This window comes from Anoplopoma fimbria, chromosome 13 (assembly GCF_027596085.1).
Source record: "Anoplopoma fimbria isolate UVic2021 breed Golden Eagle Sablefish chromosome 13, Afim_UVic_2022, whole genome shotgun sequence".
Lineage (NCBI taxonomy): Eukaryota > Metazoa > Chordata > Actinopteri > Perciformes > Anoplopomatidae > Anoplopoma > Anoplopoma fimbria.
The window spans coordinates 3,638,830-3,658,603 of NC_072461.1; the positions used below are offsets into that span (position 1 = coordinate 3,638,830).

General features: G+C 40.9%; 4 protein-coding genes across 4 annotated transcripts; 2 read left to right on the forward strand and 2 right to left on the reverse strand.

The window, feature by feature from the left end:
- Nucleotides 1-92: 92 nt before the first annotated feature.
- On the reverse strand, nucleotides 93-3,949 carry kctd10 (potassium channel tetramerization domain containing 10). Its single transcript, XM_054610930.1, has 7 exons — nucleotides 3,703-3,949; nucleotides 2,787-3,000; nucleotides 2,513-2,682; nucleotides 1,996-2,082; nucleotides 1,827-1,879; nucleotides 1,505-1,700; nucleotides 93-1,381 (listed from the first exon to the last, which is right to left on the reverse strand). Exons 1-7 carry the CDS (start codon nucleotides 3,703-3,705, stop codon nucleotides 1,163-1,165), a joined length of 942 nt encoding a protein of 313 aa, XP_054466905.1. The 5' UTR covers nucleotides 3,706-3,949; the 3' UTR covers nucleotides 93-1,162.
- Nucleotides 3,950-4,211: 262 nt separating this feature from the next.
- On the forward strand, nucleotides 4,212-13,464 carry ube3b (ubiquitin protein ligase E3B). The gene is made up of 27 exons (XM_054610576.1): nucleotides 4,212-4,547; nucleotides 4,701-4,869; nucleotides 4,976-5,093; nucleotides 5,281-5,340; nucleotides 5,432-5,536; nucleotides 5,617-5,713; nucleotides 5,814-5,899; nucleotides 6,033-6,115; nucleotides 6,262-6,367; nucleotides 6,457-6,577; nucleotides 6,701-6,878; nucleotides 7,297-7,463; nucleotides 7,569-7,736; nucleotides 7,841-8,012; nucleotides 8,121-8,239; nucleotides 8,338-8,452; nucleotides 8,608-8,707; nucleotides 8,789-8,908; nucleotides 9,011-9,187; nucleotides 9,282-9,392; nucleotides 9,471-9,608; nucleotides 9,710-9,775; nucleotides 9,858-9,916; nucleotides 10,055-10,237; nucleotides 10,460-10,571; nucleotides 10,666-10,758; nucleotides 10,848-13,464. The coding sequence occupies exons 2-27, from the start codon at nucleotides 4,709-4,711 to the stop codon at nucleotides 11,037-11,039; spliced, it is 3,207 nt and encodes a 1,068-aa protein (XP_054466551.1). The 5' UTR covers nucleotides 4,212-4,547; nucleotides 4,701-4,708; the 3' UTR covers nucleotides 11,040-13,464.
- Nucleotides 13,465-14,066: 602 nt separating this feature from the next.
- On the forward strand, nucleotides 14,067-17,467 carry aldh3b2 (aldehyde dehydrogenase 3 family, member B2). The gene is made up of 10 exons (XM_054611580.1): nucleotides 14,067-14,119; nucleotides 14,524-14,719; nucleotides 14,826-14,936; nucleotides 15,225-15,345; nucleotides 15,440-15,525; nucleotides 15,967-16,048; nucleotides 16,354-16,743; nucleotides 16,822-16,988; nucleotides 17,073-17,172; nucleotides 17,268-17,467. The coding sequence occupies exons 1-10, from the start codon at nucleotides 14,067-14,069 to the stop codon at nucleotides 17,465-17,467; spliced, it is 1,506 nt and encodes a 501-aa protein (XP_054467555.1).
- Nucleotides 17,468-17,823: 356 nt separating this feature from the next.
- Nucleotides 17,824-19,647, reverse strand: mmab (metabolism of cobalamin associated B). The gene is made up of 9 exons (XM_054611389.1): nucleotides 19,480-19,647; nucleotides 19,182-19,240; nucleotides 18,985-19,078; nucleotides 18,836-18,893; nucleotides 18,663-18,735; nucleotides 18,469-18,566; nucleotides 18,316-18,380; nucleotides 18,154-18,213; nucleotides 17,824-18,064 (listed from the first exon to the last, which is right to left on the reverse strand). Exons 1-9 carry the CDS (start codon nucleotides 19,581-19,583, stop codon nucleotides 17,980-17,982), a joined length of 696 nt encoding a protein of 231 aa, XP_054467364.1. The 5' UTR covers nucleotides 19,584-19,647; the 3' UTR covers nucleotides 17,824-17,979.
- Between the last annotated feature and the right edge of the window lie 127 nt (nucleotides 19,648-19,774).

Consider the following 19,774-nt stretch of genomic DNA (forward strand, 5'->3'; position numbering starts at 1 on the left):
AATTCTGATTGTCAAAATGAAGCCATATGTGTTATACTTTTGTATTTCCACTGACAAAGGGAAATATGCTAATCTAAAACAGAACAAAAGAATATTTGTAGAAATTTATTTGTGATAAAGTATGTATAAATATAAAACATACATATATGTTCACTTCTGTACAACAGACCTACAAGTACTGTGATTGTTAGACATATTTCAACTAAAACCTATTGTGTGCAAACAGTACATTCTCCAATGAATGCGGCGATGAAGGACAGGTCTAATTTCTCTCTCTGTTAAAAGCTTGTAGACCGGATTCCCTTCCTGCCAGGGAGATCTCTGGTTACAGTCATTCACTTCAACCTCAGCATTCATCCTTCCATCACCCCGGTACATTTAACACCTCAGGTCACAGCTCAAGTTCCCTCCACTGGAAATAATAGTGATCATTTATGGGAGTGGGGGAAAAATGCAAAAATGTTAAAACTAAATATGGCAGAAGCACTACAGTGTAATGTTGTACCCACCGGTGATATCTTCACTAGAAAAAATTAATACAATTCAAAAAATGTAATTGCTATCATCTGCAGGCTACATAATAGCCTTGGTAACATAGTCTAAGAGTAAAATAGTGCCCCCATGTGGCCCAATTGTATACAACATCCTAGTTAATCTACTGATGACCTTACAGTGGACACGTCAGAACCATGGTAAGGAGAAGCAAAAATTATGTACATTAATCTTTAGCTGCTAACATGATATCATTCTTGTTCTCCTGGATGTTATGTAGTAAGGACCTAAAATAACTCTTTCTACTTTTTGTTTTCACACAATCAGGTAAAACTGTGGTCACCTGCAGTTTTAAATGCAAACACTCACGTGTATGGGTTCCTGCACACTCGCAGAAAACAGTGATAGAAGTTATCATGGCCAACAAACAGCGAACAAAACACTACAGCCTGTCCGATTACACAACAAAGATGACATACAAACAAACACAAAATCACATCGCCACTACACACTGTTGTATGACACGTATCTCATCGTAGTCTCCTGGAGAAAAAGCTGGTAAAATCAGAGTGGGAGTGAGACAGAAAGGCGCTGGGTGATGTAAGGCACAAGCGTGGTGCAAACACTGTCCGGGGTCAGAGACACAGGCTGCTGGGTCGAAGGAGAAAGGTCACTGGTGGTGGTGTGTGCGGTCATCGGGTCGTTTGATATGAATCCTACGAACTCGCTCAATTCGATCTCGCTCCTCGTCCTCGTCCAGATGATGAGAACGTCCTGCAGCGCCCCCTGTCGCCTCCAGAAGGGCGTTGTCTGGACCCCTCCCATCATGGGACTCATACAGGAGGATGTTGAGGGTCTCCTCATAGATTCGTGCCTCAGGGAACTCCACCTAGCAGGGTAGTAGAGTGTAACACAACAGATTAGAGAGATATTTAAACAACATTCTGTAGCTCAATATTTACAAAAGACCAAAGAACTCTTCAGAGTGGTGATATAACAAATATATATTTACCTTTGTCTGCTTCTTTTCTGTGGCATAAACAATAGAGGTGCAGCACACTTCAGCAATCTTGCGTCCCTGGCCATAAAACGACCAACAACAGATCTCATCCCCAATCACGTCTTTGATGAAGAGTACTCGTCCGTTGAACCGCAATGACAGTTTGTCAAACAGCTCAATATTTTTCAGCATGTTGTCATCAGAATTGCTGGTGGGGAAAAAAAAAATGTATAACAGGATGGTTATTTATTTAAACAACTTTTAAGGTTTCCCCACATTATGTTTCATCTTAATTACACATGCTAACTCCTGATATCAGATGAAGAGAACTCACCTGGTATATGAATACTTGTTGTTGCTTCGGTTATACAGCAGTTTGACAGTAGGCTGCAAAGACACAGAAGTTTGTATTTTGAAAGAAAAATGACTAATTTCTTATTTACAATTTCTATTGTTATCAAACATTAGAAATTCAGCACGCAGAGTAAAACAACATAACCTACCTTATTTGAGGTTGCAATAAGCTTTTGCTCTTCCTTAGATGATGTCATCAGAGGCACTTTACAGAGGGGTTCATAAGATTCTTTGTTCTGTACGAGAAAATAACGTATTTATTATTTGCATTTAAAAACGTTCCACCTGCAAAACTGGAACATTCAGTATATAATAACAGAAGCGAGGCCACCGGGTGGAACAGAGGTGGCTGGAGATGGTTTTGTACATTCGATTTTCTTAACCATGGATAAATGTTTAATATCAAAATAAATTCGATCTTTAGAATGTTCTCAATAATGAGACCTTTCCATTACTAATAGTGTAATAATAATATAAAGTGCAGTCCACTGAAATGAATACTTTTACACATATTTCATTATTTAATTAACACTTTTAGGTGGAATGATTGGAATTCCAGAAATGTTTCCAAAGAAATAGGAATTAGTTATGGTTCTGTGGAGTTCATTTAACAAAAGTTCTGAAGAGTTAATATATTGCCCTGACAGCCCAATGAGGTGATGGTACCTGCAAGGCAGCTGTGCATTCATCAGCTAGGCCTTGGACAAGATAATACTTGGCCTCAGCGAGCAGTTCCTCGGTTTCCCGTCGGCTGTCTGGGAGTGGCACTGCCCCGTCTCTAAGGTAGTTAAGGATTGTTCCGAAATGTTTCCCACAGCGATCAATCAAAATCCAACCTTTAGCAATGAAATGGTGAAACATTAGTTAATTTAAGATCATGGCCAGTGCATGGCTGACATAAACCCTGCATATCATTTAAACATTTTCGCCAACAGCTCACCTTCACTATCTGTGAGGACCTCCATCCTGCCACTGAACATGGCTTTGAGCATCGTGTCCTGTTTGGTTAGCGTCTGCATTGTAGTGTAGTACAGTGCCCCCCCCACATTTAACTTCACATATTTAGAGCTGGGGCTGGAGCCCTTGAAGGACGTAGTTCGGGTTGTAGCTGCCGGCACTGCCGAGCTCACCACACTCTCTCCTGACATCTCTTCCTGTGAAAGAAAAGGACAAAATATAGTGACACCTGAATCAGGACTGGTGTGTCAGTGGATCAGCTTGGTTTAAGGCAGTGAGTGAAAACAGATTATTAACACACAGGTCTATATTAATGTTGATGGCTTTTCTAATCTGCAAAATGACTCCAATAATTGAACAGTTTGTGACTCGAGTTGTATAGTTTTATTGTGACTTTGCCAATGGTAAATAAATAAATATAATCAAGGCCGGGGCAATCATTTTACTATTATAATGGCTTTTCTGGAAATATGTTACTCACGAAAAATGTATAATAAGAATAAGAGAATAAGAGACGCCTAATCGCAATAAATCATAAAAAACTGTGGCGATATGTACAATTTATATAGACATGTTTCTTTTCGCAAGTATTTATGTTCATGCTGCCATGATAAAGCTACCAAAAAGCTGTAAAAGTAAAGTCTCAGACAGCACTAACGTTACAGTCTTGTTCTGTAACATTGAACCGCATCCCTACATCCAGAGATGCTAACTAGTCATTTGATTATAGCAGCACTGCTAATGACCGAGCTAACTAGTTAGCATCAACTAAAGTTATCAATATTATCACACATCTGGCAACAAAAGACACATATTATGACACTGGCTGTTTGAACATCTCGACATGACGTTGTTAACCGGTTCGTGACTGTATTTTGATCACACATTAGTATATTTACCATAGAAGCCGCAGCAGACTTTATAGTTGTCGCTTGCTAACGTCAGTCAGCTAACACCCACTTCCTTCCGGTCCAACGCTGCGCAGTTATAAAAAAATGACGTAAACTTCCCTGTGAACTGTTTAAAGGGACAGCTGGCATTATTTAGTTAAACGTTACAGAGAGTTCAAAGTGAGGTAAAACGAGACACGATGCCACTCCCCACCTCAGCCCTCGCTCTGTCACACTACTTTAATCAACTTACTGAGGAGCAAAGCTTTAATTGCATTAGATTCCACATTTCCGCTTTTGAAGGTGTAACAGTGATAACAGTCCGTCCCCCCCCCGGACACTTACTCACCTGCCGGGACGAAACCTTTATCCGGTAGCAGAATTACAATATTGTTGTTTTGAAAACATGAACAAATATACTTTGCTTTTTCTGAGATTTCTTTTTTGACAAACAATCTCATATAAGGATTTTATAAATCAAGACAAACTCTAGCCGGACGCATTTAGTGCGACACAGGGGATTAATGGCCGCAGTCAATGTACGGATCGCCGCTCATTGTTTACATTTCGAAACAGTATGTCCACCGTGTTTTTCAGTCTGTCATTGATGCAGACGCCACCCTAACACCACTATGAGGATAAATATCGCTAAATGGATGTGAAAGTATTCTCCGTGAGAGAGTATCGAGTCGACCAGCGGCGAACTAGCCCCGTGTGCTAACTAACCCAGCTCCATCTTCCCTGTGTCGTCCGCTGCTCCAAAGATGGCAAGTTAGTCCGACAAATGACTGAAGAGGTATAGAGCCAGTCGAGCCTGAAGGCCAGACACAATCTTAATTTGAGGAAAAACGCACGTAAGTTCACTCAAAATGCGATGATGTGCAGTTGTTGGGATGCTACATTATCAGTCATACTGTTAATAAAGCAGATATGTGCTCTGCCAATGCATTCATGCGGTTGATCAGTTTATAGAAAGTTTGTTAAATGCTTTTTTTTTACCCCCACAGGGTGCACAATGTTTAGTGTACCCCAAAGCTCCAAGTCCGAGTTCCTGGACAAAGCCAGGCAGGCCAGGGAGGAGAGGAGAGGACAGAAGGACAAGGAGAAATCCGCAACACACATCCAAGCCCTGGTCAGGAGATTTCTCTGTCGCTGCAGACTCCAGAAGCAAATACGGTAGTCTCTAATCTTATTTATTGCAGATTTACTTGTCACCTATTCTTTGCAAAGCTTTGAGTTCAGTCTGTGTGTCGGCTCAATGCTCATGTCTGTGTCTCACCAGGAAAGAGGTTGACGACTATTTTCAAGCTTCTGAAACCGGGACATCAAAAAGAAATGCACTTTCAATTTTTAAAATTGCTAGGAAATTACTTTTCGTATATCGCCTAGAGGATAAAATGGTGAGTTGCAGCTTTGCTGTTGAGGCAAAACATTTATAACAAGTTGTACAAGTTAGTTCACTTTCATAATCATGTTGTATCCTTTACCTGTTTATGCTTACCTTTTGTCAAGGCCAGTGTTTGAGAGACTGTTTTAAACATAGCAGTAGTAGTTTATACTCTTGTTTTTGGTTGTTACATTGCACAGAGGTTCGAGAAGCTCTGTCGTGCAATCCTTGCAAGCATGGAGGTTGAAAATGAACCTAAAGTGAGTGTGCATATACTTTTACCAACCACATACTAAACAGTCATTAAGTTAGATTTTTGTCACAGTGACTGCTCTCACATTTGGCCCTCAGGTCTGGTATGTTTCCTTGGCTCTCTCCAAAGACCTCACCATTCCCTGGCTGAAACAGATAAAAGATGTGCTGTGGACCTGCTGTCAACTACTGAAAAATTTAAAGGTAAGTCTTGATTTGACATTTTTTAATATTATTGTTATGACTGTAACTGTACATTTCACCATCTGTTTTGTCGTACGCAGCCTGACATACTTCAGGACAATAAATTGGTAACACTTTACCTCTCCATGCTGGTGACCTTCACGGACACTTTAACCTGGCGGATAGTCCGAGGGAAGGGTGAGTCTCAGGGCTGATGTTGTTGTTATTATAAACATCTCTTTTGTTATTGCAGGACATGCTTTCTGATAAAAAAAACATTATTACAACATTATTTTAGGAGAAGCGCTCAGACCCGCTTTGACGAGGATTTGTGAAAATATCATGGGCCATCTCAATCAAAAGGGATTCTATTCAATACTGCAGGTTCAGTATTACAGCTCATACTTTTTCACTTTTATCAAGAGATTCAAGGAAGTATTGTGACACATATTTCCTTCTTATTTTATTCTTAATGAAAATGCATATTTGCACGTCATCTTCACCTTTTCTTATTTAGATCTTGCTGACTAATGGCTTGGCTCGTTCAAAACCGTCTCTCTCCAAAGGCACTCTTACAGCTATCTTCTCTTTGTCGTTAAGGTGAGCTGGGAGCTAGTAATTTGGTGGTTGTAATTGCTACTCAAAAATAATTTGATGTAGTTTTAATACATGAAATGGAGGTGACATGTTGTATCCATTCTGTTTCATCCATTTAGCTTCATGTTCTCTGTGGCTTTATTTTCCAGGCCAGTCATTGCGGCTCACTTCTCTGATAACCTACTAAGATCATTCCTCCTTCACATCATGTCAGTTCCAGCCGTCGTATCCCACCTCAGCACACTTACTCCAGAGGTAAAAGCCCCGTCACATGTTGTTGTTGCATAATAATAATTTGTACCTTTTTTAGAGAGTAGGTTATAATATCTGGTCCATCTCAACAGTGTATGGCGTCCATCCAGACGCATGACCTGCTGCGTAAGTTCATTCTGTTTCTCAGCCGGGAAGAACAGTGTTTGGACATCTGCGTGTGTCTCGAGGGAAGCCACACACTCTGCTTACTCGGTATAGTATTTTGGATAAATGTGTGCTTTGATGCGATCTAGCTCTGCACGGAGAGAATCGTTGTGTGTCCCGTGGACTGTTAATTTTAATGTTGCCGACTGCATCTTTTTCATTTTTTGATAGGCAACCTGATTCACTTGGGCTTCCTTAATGAGAAAGTCCTTGAAGATGAGGCCAATCATTTTGTGAAAGACCTGACTGACATGCTGTCCTACTGCCAGAGATATGTATCCCAAAAGAAGTCCAACCTCACCCACTGGCACCCTGTCCTGGGCTGGTTCTCCCAAACTGTAGACTACGGGTCAGTGAAATACTTGATATAGAAAAACGGGTTCCCAGGAGACTCAAAATATACAATCAGAGGAAAGGTTGGAAACCCTTTGAATGCAAAAATTAACATTTTAATTTCTGAGATAGCACAAAAGCTAATTGTGCTTTAAAGACAAAGAAGACGCAGAGATGTGTTGCTAAACTTGCTCAGGCTGCCTGGTATCTCCTGAGGAGGAGCTGTATTTTTAATTGTGTGGTCTATGTAGACTGTATATTAAACCATCATGTGTTGTGCAACTTTAAAGCATAGTTATTTGTGTACTTTTCAAAAAAACGATTGACATGTAATTAACTAGTTTCTTAGTTTTCTTTTGTTAAAGGAAAAAAACGCAGGTATTTATACTTGAATTTGTGTCCCCTCTGTCTCCTCTGTCTCCCGTTCTCTGTAGTCTGAATGAGTCCATGCCACTGGTCACTAAACAGCTTCAGTACCTGTGGGGTGTTTCTGTCATTCGGACGCTCTTCAGTGACGTCCTCTCTAAAAAGCTAGAGAGTCTGGAGCCTACTCCTCCACCCCCGCAGCCTAGCACCTCACAAAACAATCTACCAGTTAAAAGTGAGTTATTAACTCAAACATATTCTAACACTTTAAGGGAATTGTAAAAGGTTTAAAGAGGTCCTTGGCGGTTCTTTGAATCTCCGGTTATTTGTGTTTTGACAGATCTCTTCAAGCGGGCATTTCAGAAGTCTGCTTCTGTTCGGAACATCCTGAAACCAGTGGGAGGGAAGCGAGTCGACTCAGCTGAAGTTCAGAAGGTGTGCAGCATCTGTGTGCTCTACCAGACTGCTCTGTCTACACTAACGCAGATACGACTCCAGATACTCACCGGTCAGTCCCAGAATCTTTCACCTTTTGTGTCATACAAACATTCAGTATTTTGGAAGCATCCTGGAAAGTTCATGATTAAGTCTGGCGCTCTGCATTCTCTGCAGGTCTGACGCATCTTGATGACCTTTTGCCTAAACTTTGGGCCTTCATCTGTGAGCTTGGCCCTCAAGGAGGCCTTAAACTCTTCATGGAGTGTCTGAACAACGACACTGAAGAGTCCAAGCAGCTCCTGGCTATGCTCATGCTCTTCTGTGACTGCTCACGGCACCTCATCACGTAATTTTATTTTTATTATTATTATTATTATTATTATTTTTATTGTAGTGTGCATGAAAAGCCCCATGTAGCAGCAACATTTATTGACGCACTGTCAATGTGTTACAGAATTCTGGATGACATTGAAGTCTATGAAGAACAAACATCTTTCAAGATCGAAGAACTCATAACCATCTCTTCCTTTCTGAACACATTTGTGTTCAAGATGGTATGGGATGGCATCTTAGGTGAGTGTGTGACCTCACTGAATCTTGACAGTTATGATGAATGGCAACTAATTGAAAAAATGTATGTTTAACTGAAAAAGCTGTTTTAAATCTAATAGAAAATGCTAAAGGGGAGAAACTGGAGTTGTTCCACAGCGTTCATGGCTGGTTGATGGTGCTTTATGAGCGGGACTGCAGGCGACGATTCTCTCCTGATGACCACTGGCTACGCAAGTAAATACAAACACTGATTAGATGTTAATAACCTAAACACATTGGCCTTCTGTTTCTGCTTTGTGATCACGTTTAAAAGCTCTTCTTTACATGTAAATTTCCCCGCTGCGGGACTAATAAAGGATTATCTTACATCTTTGTGGTGTTGCATTCAGGGACCTGAAGCCCAGCCTGTTGTTCCAAGAGCTGGAGAAAGGCAAGAGAAGAGCCCAGCTTTTACTGCAGTACATCCCACATGTCATCCCACATAAAAATGTGAGTAAAAATAAAACTTTCTTTTAAGGCAGAGTGCCCTTTTCATTTTCAGTTGTATAATTACATTTCCTCTCATTTTAGAGGGTGCTGCTGTTCAGGAACATCGTTACAAAGGAGAAAGAAAATTTAGGTTTGGTAGAAACAAGCTCTGCTTCACCACATGTCACCCATATTACCATTCGTCGCTCACGGATGTTAGAGGTATGGAGTCATCAGATGAGATAGATTTTTTTTTTTTTAAGGAGAGCAAAAATGTCCATTCAAGTTGATCCTCAGTAACACTTTGTATTTCTCTGTCCTAAGGATGGATATGACCAGCTCCGCAGATTACCGGCAAATTCCATCAAAGGCGTCATTCGGGTCAAGTTTGTCAACGATCTTGGAGTAGACGAGGCTGGTATCGATCAGGATGGTGTGTTCAAAGAGTTTCTAGAGGAGATCATTAAGAAAGTGTTCAATCCTGCTCTCAACCTGTTCAAGGTAAGCCCGGCAGATAGAAAGCTTTTTTTAAGCATCACACTTCTGCTGCTGACATTGATGTTCTGATGTTCTGTACGATATTTATGTTCTGTAGACTACGAGTGGGAATGAAAGGCTGTATCCTTCACCAACATCTTACATCCATGAGAACCATTTGCAGCTGTTTGAGTTTGTTGGGAAGATGCTCGGGAAAGCCATATATGAGGTATATTTGTTGATTTATTTGTTGTTCTGTTTTGGGTTATCGTCTGCAAATGTGTAACTGTAACTTCCGTATGCTCAGGGCATCGTTGTGGACGTCCCTTTTGCCTCCTTCTTCCTCAGTCAAGTCATGGGGCACCACCACAGCACTTTCTACAGCTCCATCGACGAGCTGCCCTCGCTGGACTCTGAGTTTTACAAGAACCTCACTTCCATCAAAGTCAGCTAGAATTACACTTGGACAAATTGTCACAAATTTATCCCATTTTTTTTTTTTTTATCTCCATCTTACATCTTTTATTTTATTTGTTTTATTTTCAGCGCTACGATGGAGATGTAGGGGATCTAGGGCTGTCGTTATCATACGATGAGGATGTTATGGGGCAGGTAAGAACAGACGGTGCAAAATACATGATACAGCTTAGAGAAATACATGAAATTCATAAGCTACTTTGTATGTTCCTTACAGCTTGTCTGTCATGAGTTGATACCTGGTGGGAAAACCATGCCAGTCACCAATGAAAACAAGTATGTAAATTCATATCCGTTCTAAAGAAATAACAGGGTATTGACTCTTTTTTTTTTTTTAAATCTAAAATGTTTCTGATTGTTGTGTACTCAATGCTCACTGTCTAATGCTGTCCTTAACTCTACCATTTCCTTCAGGATCAGCTACATCCACCTCATGGCTCACTTTCGGATGCACACGCAGATTAAGGAACAAACTGCAGCTTTCATCCGTGGCTTCCGCAGCATTATTAACCCAGAGTGGCTGCACATGTTTTCCACGCCTGAGGTTCAGCGTCTTGTCTCAGGAGACAATGCAGAGATTGATCTCGATGACCTCAAGTAGGCGACAATTCTTCTTCTTCACTTGCCGTGCCATTACAACAGTTAAACTAATTGTCATAGACGTCTCCTCAGTAAATGTGTCCCAAATCTAGCAGAACTTTTCTCTTGATTCAGAAGTCTCCTCAATCCAAATATTTGTTAGAGGTGCTTGGACTTTTTCCTTCATCTATCCTGTGCACAGAGATGCTCATCATTGTTGTCTTTGCCGCTCTTTCTCAGGAAGCACACGGTCTACTATGGAGGTTTTCACAGCAGCCATCGTGTCATCATCTGGCTGTGGGACATCCTGTCCAGTGACTTCACTTCTGAAGAGCGGGCTATGTTCCTTAAAGTAAAGTATTTGTTAATGTCACAGCAGAAATCTGTTCATTTCTACCCCCAAGTGCTTTTCAATTGTCTCATTTATTCCTGTGTATGTTTTACAGTTTGTTACCAGCTGCTCCAGGCCGCCTCTTCTAGGTTTTGCCTACCTCAAACCACCTTTCTCTATCCGTTGTGTGGAGGTTTCAGATGATCAGGTAAGAAGCAGGAGTAAATTGATGCAGATTAAAAGTTGGGGAGCACCCATGTGTTACGTGTGTACTAACGGAGCATTTCTTGCGTCTAGGACACCGGAGACACCCTTGGCAGTGTTCTTAGGGGCTTCTTCACAATCCGCAAAAAGGAGCCTGGTGGTCGACTTCCCACTTCATCAACATGCTTTAACCTGCTCAAGTTGCCCAATTACAGCAAGAAGAGCATCTTGCGTGACAAGCTGCGCTACGCTATCAGTATGAACACAGGCTTTGAGCTCTCCTAACTCAGTTGCATCAGGACAATCGTGGCAGGAGGCTTGTGTTAAGCAGCCTGAGCCGAGCAAGAGGCTCGACATACCTGGACTGGAGCATGTCAAGTCAAAGGGGCATCACCTAAACAAAAGGGGAACCATAAAGGACCTACAAACTCTCCTTTTGTCTCTTTTTAAAGCTGGACGAGCTCTGCTCTACGTCAGCCCACTCCCTAACTTCAAAGGGGATGATGTTTCTGCAGCACAATCCAATTTTTAGCACCTCCCTTTGCCACTCCTAGAATTCAATATGTTGTCTATTTAACTTGATGAAATACGGATATACAGTGGCTAGAACTCTCATTCTCAGGCTTAACAGAATCACGCTTGGATCTTACTCTCCCATTTTAAGAAAACTGGAAAGCAATACAGATGCAATGCAAACCATTATACACACGGTCGACTCACTCAAGTGAAACCATGCGTTGTTAATATACTTACAAGCCTGGACTCCATTATCCAAGCAACTTTGAGCTGATATTGGAGGAGTCTTAAAATGTTCTACTGAACATAATGCATCTTTTATAAATGGAAGACAAATCAATGTCTTGTGTTCACCCTCCATGAAGGAGGAGTGGCTCACAGCAGTGATCCTGTGTTGATTGCATTATGTACCATTTGGAGGGAAATTATTTTGACCTCGCTCCATTTCTCCTCACTAAAAGACGCTGCAGTCACCTGAGAGTCGCTGGTCTGCTGGGTTTTATGTTCTCATTTGAAAATCTGCCTCCGTTCTGGTGAAGCAGCAGTGATTCTTGACAAGAAAAAAAAAAAATTGGTTCCTGCTGTTTATTGATTTAGAAAAGATGTCCATGCTGTAGCTTTTTATTTTTGAGTAAAAAATAAACTGGAAATGTTTGAGTACTAAATTGTACCTGTCCAGTAAATCAGACACAGCAGGTCAATGTTACACATCTGTGCTTGACCGTGTCACTCCAAAAATGAAAAGTAAAGTTAATCAATGATGTTAGTCTTCATACTTAATACTAGTAAAACTGAAGATTTCTCACAACACCTTTGAATAACGCTGAGTGCCTCATATATTTCCACCCCCCTTTGCTCTCACATGTCTGACTGTAACCAATAACCACGTATATCGGAAACAAGCCATAGAAACGGGGGCTATGTACCTGGACTTATTCTCTGCTCCTACTAACAAACAAGCGCAGAAACCCAACCACTCTACTACCACTGCAGCAACAACAACATCAACAACCGAGGAGGGTTTACTACGATGCCCTCGGACTCTGTGGACTTTATGAGCCATGCGGAAAAGAATTCTGGGTTTAAAAACCTCTCAACATGATGTCACGGACTGGTTCTTGCTTGATTTTATGTTCCCTTGGATTGAAATGTTGCGGAAGTGGACACAAGGGGGACCGTTACCTTATCAGCCTAAATATTACTTAACACAGGGTTCAATTAGATCATAAAGTCGAGGAAGTTAGTCATTTACCAGGAAGAGGACTAGAACTTCCAAAGACAGGATTAAAAAGTAAATATAAGATCTTTAACATGTTCTTTATTATGCAAAAAAATGTTTTCTGTCATGAATGAGTATTCTTGTCACTGCTCATTATTGCCATGATTTTAACTAGTAATATCATGTGAAAACAACAAAAAAGTGACTATAATGTTATTTAACACTGGTCGTATTCAAGTAACCTGCAGAATACTAATGAGATCAAACCATTTTCTGATTAGACAAATCAGTCAGGAGGATCTCCAGCTCTCCTCCTCCTAATCTATTCCAGCCAGAAGTGGAAACACTGCGAATGGATTTCAACGACATGCTATCCTTAAGTGTGTGCAAGTGTGCACGATAGATGAAAGATACCTCAAAAGCTTGTCTGTCTCATGATGAGGTCACTCATCTGATTTAAAATGATGTCAAGAATAGGCTAGACTTTAAGTGTACCGGTGGACTGCTGATGCTGACCGTTGACTATCTGCTCTTTTATTACAAAAAATAATAAAAATGACCCTTGAAATGTTCCCACTTTTCCTGTGAAAGTTTTCATCTCTTCTTCAAGTGTCTTTGAGACTGGCTGCACTACAGTATGGAGTGTGTTGTTGTAAAAAAAAAAAACGTTTCCCATGTAAGATTTGTCCATGTGTAAGATACTTTTTTGTCTATGTAATGTTAAATCATGTATACCAGTATTATATAAATCATTTACTTTGAATCATGTGTGTTTTTTCCCCTCTAAAGCCCAGGCTGACAATGTTTTTTAGGGATGCTCCGTGTTTGATATCGGGCTGATACTGACTCAAACAGCTGGATCAGGTATCGGTGACGATGGGGCCGATCTGTTAAGTTCTATTCTGTTTATATTTACATTAAATACTGGAATTTTAATTCCTGTTCAAGATTTGTTGCTGCATTAAAATGTTAACACTTGGATTGCAATTTTTGTTAATTTTAGAGATTTATTTTTTTTTACCATTTTTTTTTACCTGGTCTACAATTTATTATTTTAAGAATAAATAACAATTCAGTAAATATATACCTATGTATTTAATTGTTGTATTTTGTTTACAGAGTTAGAAAAGCAAGGTTTCAATTAAGCCTGGTGTTTCCTTACACATACAAGAATGATCCCAGTCACCTTCACACAGTGAGACATACAGCTTATTAATTTAACACACGTGTCGGATCGGTGCATCCATAACGCCACATTCAATTACAGTTTATTACAAACACCTGCTGAGTCTGGAAACCCACTGTGGAATGGATCATCTGCGCATGACAGAAGTGTATAGTTGACAGTAGGGTGATTGACATCAAACCCGGTTTCAAAACATGAACATTTGTGATTGAGAATGTGTCATACTACCACAAATACTTATTTCCTAGTACTGTGCGTGGCGGATTATGGTGAATGTCTGGCTCACACTCTCCATTGTGCTCGGTCCCTGCACTGCGTGACCCTTCATGAGAGGTGAGAGGTGCTGTTGGGAGGACTTCCACAACTCTCCACCAGAACCTGCAGAACAGCCATGAGCAGTCCGCCGAGCCCTTCTCCGTTCCGATGGTTCAAAGCCCTGCAAAGGTAACTTTAAATATCCAGATTACATTAACAGATTATTTATTCCACTTGTTCATGTGTTTACATTCCGTCAATTGATGATATGGGCCTTGAGTTGCTGGGTTCAAGATTATCAGTACAACACCTGATTGGCTGGACTTGTTAGTAGGATTTTCACGATCCTCTCAGCCAGTGGGGCTTTTTTACTTAACCGGTGGTTGGTTTTGAATGCGCACTAACTCCATTCAGAAAAGGTCCAGCAGTGGAGATTTCTTGACTGGAATAAACATGAGCAGAAAAATAAGGGCCTGCTATGCTTGTCAGAGGAATGGCCGGTTAACATGCAGAAGGTATGGTGATAAACTATGGATTTGAAGATGTGTTTAAATGTCCTGTGGTGTTAAAACTAGTAACTTGACTTGTTTCAGGACCAGGCTGGGGGAGCCCTGTCTGAAGACATATCCTCTTGAGTGTGAGGATCTGCTGAGGAGAGCGAGAGTCGCCTTTAAAGCGGGACGCACCATCAAGGAGGTCTTCAGACTGGCTCAGCTAGAGGCTTTGGTGCGGATGCTTGAGGAACACGAGTGTGATTTTGTGGATGCTCTTGGAAGGGACCTCCATAAGGTGAAGGGTGAAGCAGTCAGCTAGATTCGTTATGCTTATCAAAAAACAGGAGACCTGACATTTAACTTAATGGTCCAATTAGTAACTGAATTGTTTTTTTAACCAGCCAAGGTTTGAGACAGTTGTGTCGGAATTGATTCTGGTCAAGAACGAGGCGCTTCATGCCATCAACAACCTTAAGAAGTGGATGCAGCCGCAGCACATGGAAAGAAACCTGGTGAGTTTGTTGCTGCTATTTTTCCAATAACTTCTTCAAAATATTATTGGGATTATTCACGATTTTCACAATCTTTTTGGAGAGAACATTCTGTCTCGCTGCCACAAAGAAAGCATTGTGCCTGTTCCACCAAAGCAGATTAAAACTTCAGTTGCCTTGACCTTTCTGTAGGAACGAAGTGGGCTAATGTATTTTTCTTTCTGTTTGTCAAACTGTGCACTAATCAACCCTCACTCTGAGAGTTCTGTATCACTTGTAACATAATTTGAGTTTGTCTGATTGGTGTAGTCAACCACGTTGGACGAGTGTCTAATATCCAGTGAGCCGCTGGGGGTGGTGTTTATCATGGGGACCTGGTGCAGTCCAGTCCAAACGTGTCTGGTGCCGCTGGTAGGGGCCATCGCAGCAGGTGCACAGACTCAAGACACTCATTCAATCAGTTTAATTCTAGTATTATTTATCCTCACTCAGGCTTACTGATTGTATTTTCCGAATTTGTGTAGGAAACTGTGCAATCATCAGCCCCTGTGAGTGGACCGCTCACACGGCAGAGCTCCTTCATCGTCTCATCCCCTTCTTCTTGGACAATGTGAGTTATTTTATAGCAGGAGGATGAAAAGTTTTAAATTTGCAAGTTACAGCAGATCTTGTTTGTCTTGAAGTCTTACCAAGTTGACTTTTTGTGGGTCTTTTAGCTCAAATATTGAGCGGTTGAGTAAATGCTTATCCTGTGCTCATTTGAGCCTAATGACTAATTTGTATGAATCCACTTTGAGAAGTATAAAGTTGTTTTGTGTGCTTTTAAAGAAGGCAATAGTTCACATTCAAGTGAGCAGTTTTAATGACTTTAAAGAGGTAAGATGTGGTCAAATCTGGGAGTGAAGAGAGATACATCTAAGACAGACTCAAAAGATGACTCTCAAACTATGATTTTGAAGTCGTAGGCCCACTATGTGTATTGATTAGCAGGAAGGACCGACAATGCAACAGTAAAAAATGTATATTTTCTAAGATTTTTGTTTTCCTCAAGGAATGTTTCCATGGGATTCTGGCTGGCACGAATGACCTGCCTGAAGTTGTGGAACTTAAATTTGACCATGTGTTCTTTACAGGTAAAGCAAAATGTAGCTATAAAATCATTAAGTGATTAAATATTAAATTATACATTCTATCATTCTGTCTGTTAATATAATATTTTAGAGACTGTTTTTTAAGGGATTTGACTTAATTATTTCACTTTACTGTTTGATTACTTATTTATTATCCTTGTTATTTATATATACTTATATATCTCTTATTTGTTTGTTTGCACTACCCACTCTGCTGCTGTAATCCTGCAAATGTCCCCAGTGTGGGACTAATAAAGGATTATCTTATCTTATTTTATCTTACATTAAGGATGTCTGTCAATCCCTAGGCAACAGGGAGGAGGGTAGCAGGATTGCGCAGGCTGCAGCTTGTACACTCACACCCGTCACCCTGATTTTGGGTGGCAAGAACCCATGTTATGTGGACCAACACTGTGACATTTCCACCACCGCACAACGCATCACTTGGGCTCGTTTTCACAATGCTGGACAGAGTTTGGTGGCTCCTGACTACATCCTGTGCCACACAGATGTCCAAGCACGGCTAGTGCAGGCCCTGAAGTGCTGCCTAATGCAGTTCTACGGCTCTGATCCCATAGAGTCCCGCAGCTATGGCCGCATGGTCAATCTAGAGATCTTCAATCATACAAGAAACGTGCTGTGGAGATCTGGCAAGGTGGCTGTTGGTGGCCAAGTCATAGAAGCAGAGAAATATATCGGTATGCATAAAAACAAAGCAAACAGTGTCCTATGCATTACATTTAATACCAATGTTAACTGATTTTTTCTGTCTGAAGCCCCAACGATTTTGACGGGGGTAGCAGAATCAGATCCCATCATGCAACAGGACATTTTGGGCCCAGTTCTTCCTATTCTGACTGTAAACAATATGGAGGAAGCAATTGCTTTCATTAATAAGCAAGATAAACCCCTCTGTGTGTATGCATATTCCACCAACAGCAAGGTACATGAAGGACTCAAGTTTAGACACTGTATACATAGTACTGATGTGTTTTCGGATCCACAGTTGGCTTTTCTAACAATGCAGGTCGTCTCAAGGCTAATGAGTGAGACATCTAGTGGAAGCTTCTGCTCCAATGACAGCATCCTGCAGAGTCTGATGGTGGCTCTGCCATTCGGTGGAGTTGGTAAGTAGGTGGCAGCAGAGTCAAATTATTAAAAAAAATACTTGTGGAACAATATTACTTATGATTTATCAACGCTCCCAATACTTTTTTAACAGGTCCCAGTGGAATGGGTTCCTACCATGGCCGCCAAAGCTTTGATACCTTCTCTCACAGGAAATCATGCCTGCTAAGAGGCACACGGTTCGAGTGTGTAACCTATCTGCGTTATCCACCCTATGAGGACCGCAATCTGTCTCTAATGACATGGGCCACTACCCTGTCCCAGAAGAGCCAGGGCTGGTGCCAGATCCTATGACTGTGTGGAAGGTGTGTTTGAAAAAAGCTGAGTGTCCCTCAAGTCCAGATCAGTCCTGACCTGCAAATGTATTGTATTAAAAATAAATGAGAACAAAATCTACTTGGTGCAGCCACATCTAACAGAGGTAGAGCAATAGAAACAGAGGTTGTTCAATCCCTGGGTGATGACAATTATAAAAGCAACAAGAACAAAAGATAATCTGCAGTATTTGAAGATCTCAGCTGCAGTACAACTAACTCAACTCATACTGTACCTGTTTGATGAATTATTAATTGTGGAAAACCAGGCGGTACATGTATTTGCTGAATGGTTTAAGATTAAGCCAATGTGAAGTTTATTACTGCCTTTATTTACACAATATGCCAAGAAGAAAGTAGAAACAAAATAAGAGAATATTTTGGACCACATTCATATTTATTAAAAAAATTACACTAAAAGTGAAATCTCTGCAACACAAACTATCCCCAAAAACAAATTAGTCTTTGTCTTATCCTTCATGTGGGATCTGGTCATTCGGGTCTTTTGTAGATCGTCTCCTCTTTGCCTTCTTTCGTTGCTGCATATCTGGCCGCAGTGAACAAGTAGTCGCTTAATCTGAGTAAACATGTTGGGACATTTATATTATTATTATGTCCAATAGAGAAACTAGGTTCTCATATTAATTTTGAAGGCACTGGACTGACCTGTTCAAAAACTTGGCAACATCTGGATCTGCCTCACCTGACCGCACAATTGGAGCAACACTATAACAAAGACAAAGATCCATCAGAACCTGCTGAGCCGCAAAAGCAAGATAAAGGGGGTCATTTAATGTAATTCAAGGCAAGGAACGTGCTGCAACTGACCTGCGTTCTGCCCTCCGACACACTGTCCGAGCCAAGTGCAAAGCGGCGCTGCTTTTCCCTCCAGACTGCGAAACACATAGCAAAAGTATCAGTCAGCAGGAAAACCTGGACTTTCATTAATTCTGTATCTCACAAATGCAATAATGGGCTTACAGGTAAAATGAAGTTGGTCAGTGGAGGGAGTTCTTCTGTAAATGTATCAATCCAGTTTTCCAGGTCTGCAATTGGCTGTGCAGTAAATTTTGTTTTCTCTTACAAAAACAGAACAGAAAAATACAAAACCCATGAGATTTTCAAAACAGACAAGAAAATATTGACCTGCATTAGACCAGCCAGCAAGTGCATACTTATGTGACTGTCTCTTGCAGATGATCGAGGAGTTGCAATATTGGAGCCCACATCTTGTAGAATGCACTGGATCTGCCATGAAAAAAGCAAAATACTGTCAGATGTCTTATATCTGGCTCACGTACAATGTCTGCAATAAAGGAAGTTTGCAAATTCAACATGAAAATCAAACCTTGTCCAGCTGATATGTAAACGTGTGGCCTTTGTCGAGGCAAAATTCTCTCGCCAAGCTGTAATGTCCAATTTAACACGGTCACTTCAGGTGAGGCAGATTATAGAACAAGAAAGTTGACTGTGACAGGAGAAAAGTAGAAACTTTACCCTATAGTTGATGATAGCTCATCTGCATTTCCCAAGGCCTCAAAAATATGATCTTCCTTTGGCCTCCTTTCTCCTGTAAATGTACTTGAGAAACCTTTTGGGGGACACAGCCAGAATTTAGTCAACTTTTTTAAGATCGTTGCATGGTAAAAGTCCTGTAACATGTATGGTTGTCCTAGTAAAGTTGAAAAGACAACCTTTGTCTCCAGTTTTGGTGTATATTTTGGGTACCCTGTTGTCTCCTTCAGTTGCATAACTGTAGGGAAAAGGGAAGACAGGGATAAGGATTTAGACGACAATAACTTTGATATAAACCAACAGATAAACATGCATGTATACAGTATAATAACGCTGCATGTCTGTTTTCACTGGCTCTTTAACTTTTTCGTTTTAATCAATACTGCAGCTCAATATGACTTGAGCTGTTACATAAACAGTTACAACATGAGTTCATTTGCACGCCTCCTTTGAATAAGAAACATGGATGTATATTACCTTCTGCCTGAATACCATGTGTTTCTCGTCCGATGCTCGTTTATGAGCCTGCCTGTCCTTACAACACAACGGAGGTAAGCAGGTTTGATAATAAACGAAGCCATGTGAATGCTAACGAATAGCTGCTAAAGGTGAAGGAGAGCTGGAAATGTCTGCGCAGAGTATCCGTAGTTTATGGGCGTTTCCTTATCATCGCATGATTGGTCAGCTCACCGTGTGGTTTGAGAGCGCTGGTCGCTGATTGGACAGAATAATGTACGCTCAACTTTCCCGGGCGCCTATTGGCTACTGAAAG

What these genes read in the sequence shown, in the direction of transcription:
- mmab (XM_054611389.1), bottom strand. Translation starts at nt 19,583, where the DNA reads ATGGCTTCGTTTATTATCAAACCTGCTTACCTCCGTTGTGTTGTAAGG. An exon ending in ACATGGTATTCAGGCAGAAG is followed by an intron (nt 19,241 to 19,479) that starts GTAATATACATC and finishes TTTTCCCTACAG; the next exon opens with TTATGCAACTGAAGGAGACA. An exon ending in TGCAAGAGACAGTCACATAA is followed by an intron (nt 18,567 to 18,662) that starts GTATGCACTTGC and finishes TGTTTTTGTAAG; the next exon opens with AGAAAACAAAATTTACTGCA.
- ube3b (XM_054610576.1), top strand. Translation starts at nt 4,709, where the DNA reads ATGTTTAGTGTACCCCAAAGCTCCAAGTCCGAGTTCCTGGACAAAGCC. An exon ending in GATGACCACTGGCTACGCAA is followed by an intron (nt 8,453 to 8,607) that starts GTAAATACAAAC and finishes TGTTGCATTCAG; the next exon opens with GGACCTGAAGCCCAGCCTGT. An exon ending in AGAACCTCACTTCCATCAAA is followed by an intron (nt 9,609 to 9,709) that starts GTCAGCTAGAAT and finishes TTTTATTTTCAG; the next exon opens with CGCTACGATGGAGATGTAGG.
- kctd10 (XM_054610930.1), bottom strand. An exon ending in GGTCCTCACAGATAGTGAAG is followed by an intron (nt 2,683 to 2,786) that starts GTGAGCTGTTGG and finishes TCATTGCTAAAG; the next exon opens with GTTGGATTTTGATTGATCGC. An exon ending in CAGAAAAGAAGCAGACAAAG is followed by an intron (nt 1,382 to 1,504) that starts GTAAATATATAT and finishes CTACCCTGCTAG; the next exon opens with GTGGAGTTCCCTGAGGCACG.
- aldh3b2 (XM_054611580.1), top strand. Translation starts at nt 14,067, where the DNA reads ATGAGCAGTCCGCCGAGCCCTTCTCCGTTCCGATGGTTCAAAGCCCTG. An exon ending in TGGTTCAAAGCCCTGCAAAG is followed by an intron (nt 14,120 to 14,523) that starts GTAACTTTAAAT and finishes GACTTGTTTCAG; the next exon opens with GACCAGGCTGGGGGAGCCCT. An exon ending in CATATTCCACCAACAGCAAG is followed by an intron (nt 16,989 to 17,072) that starts GTACATGAAGGA and finishes CTAACAATGCAG; the next exon opens with GTCGTCTCAAGGCTAATGAG.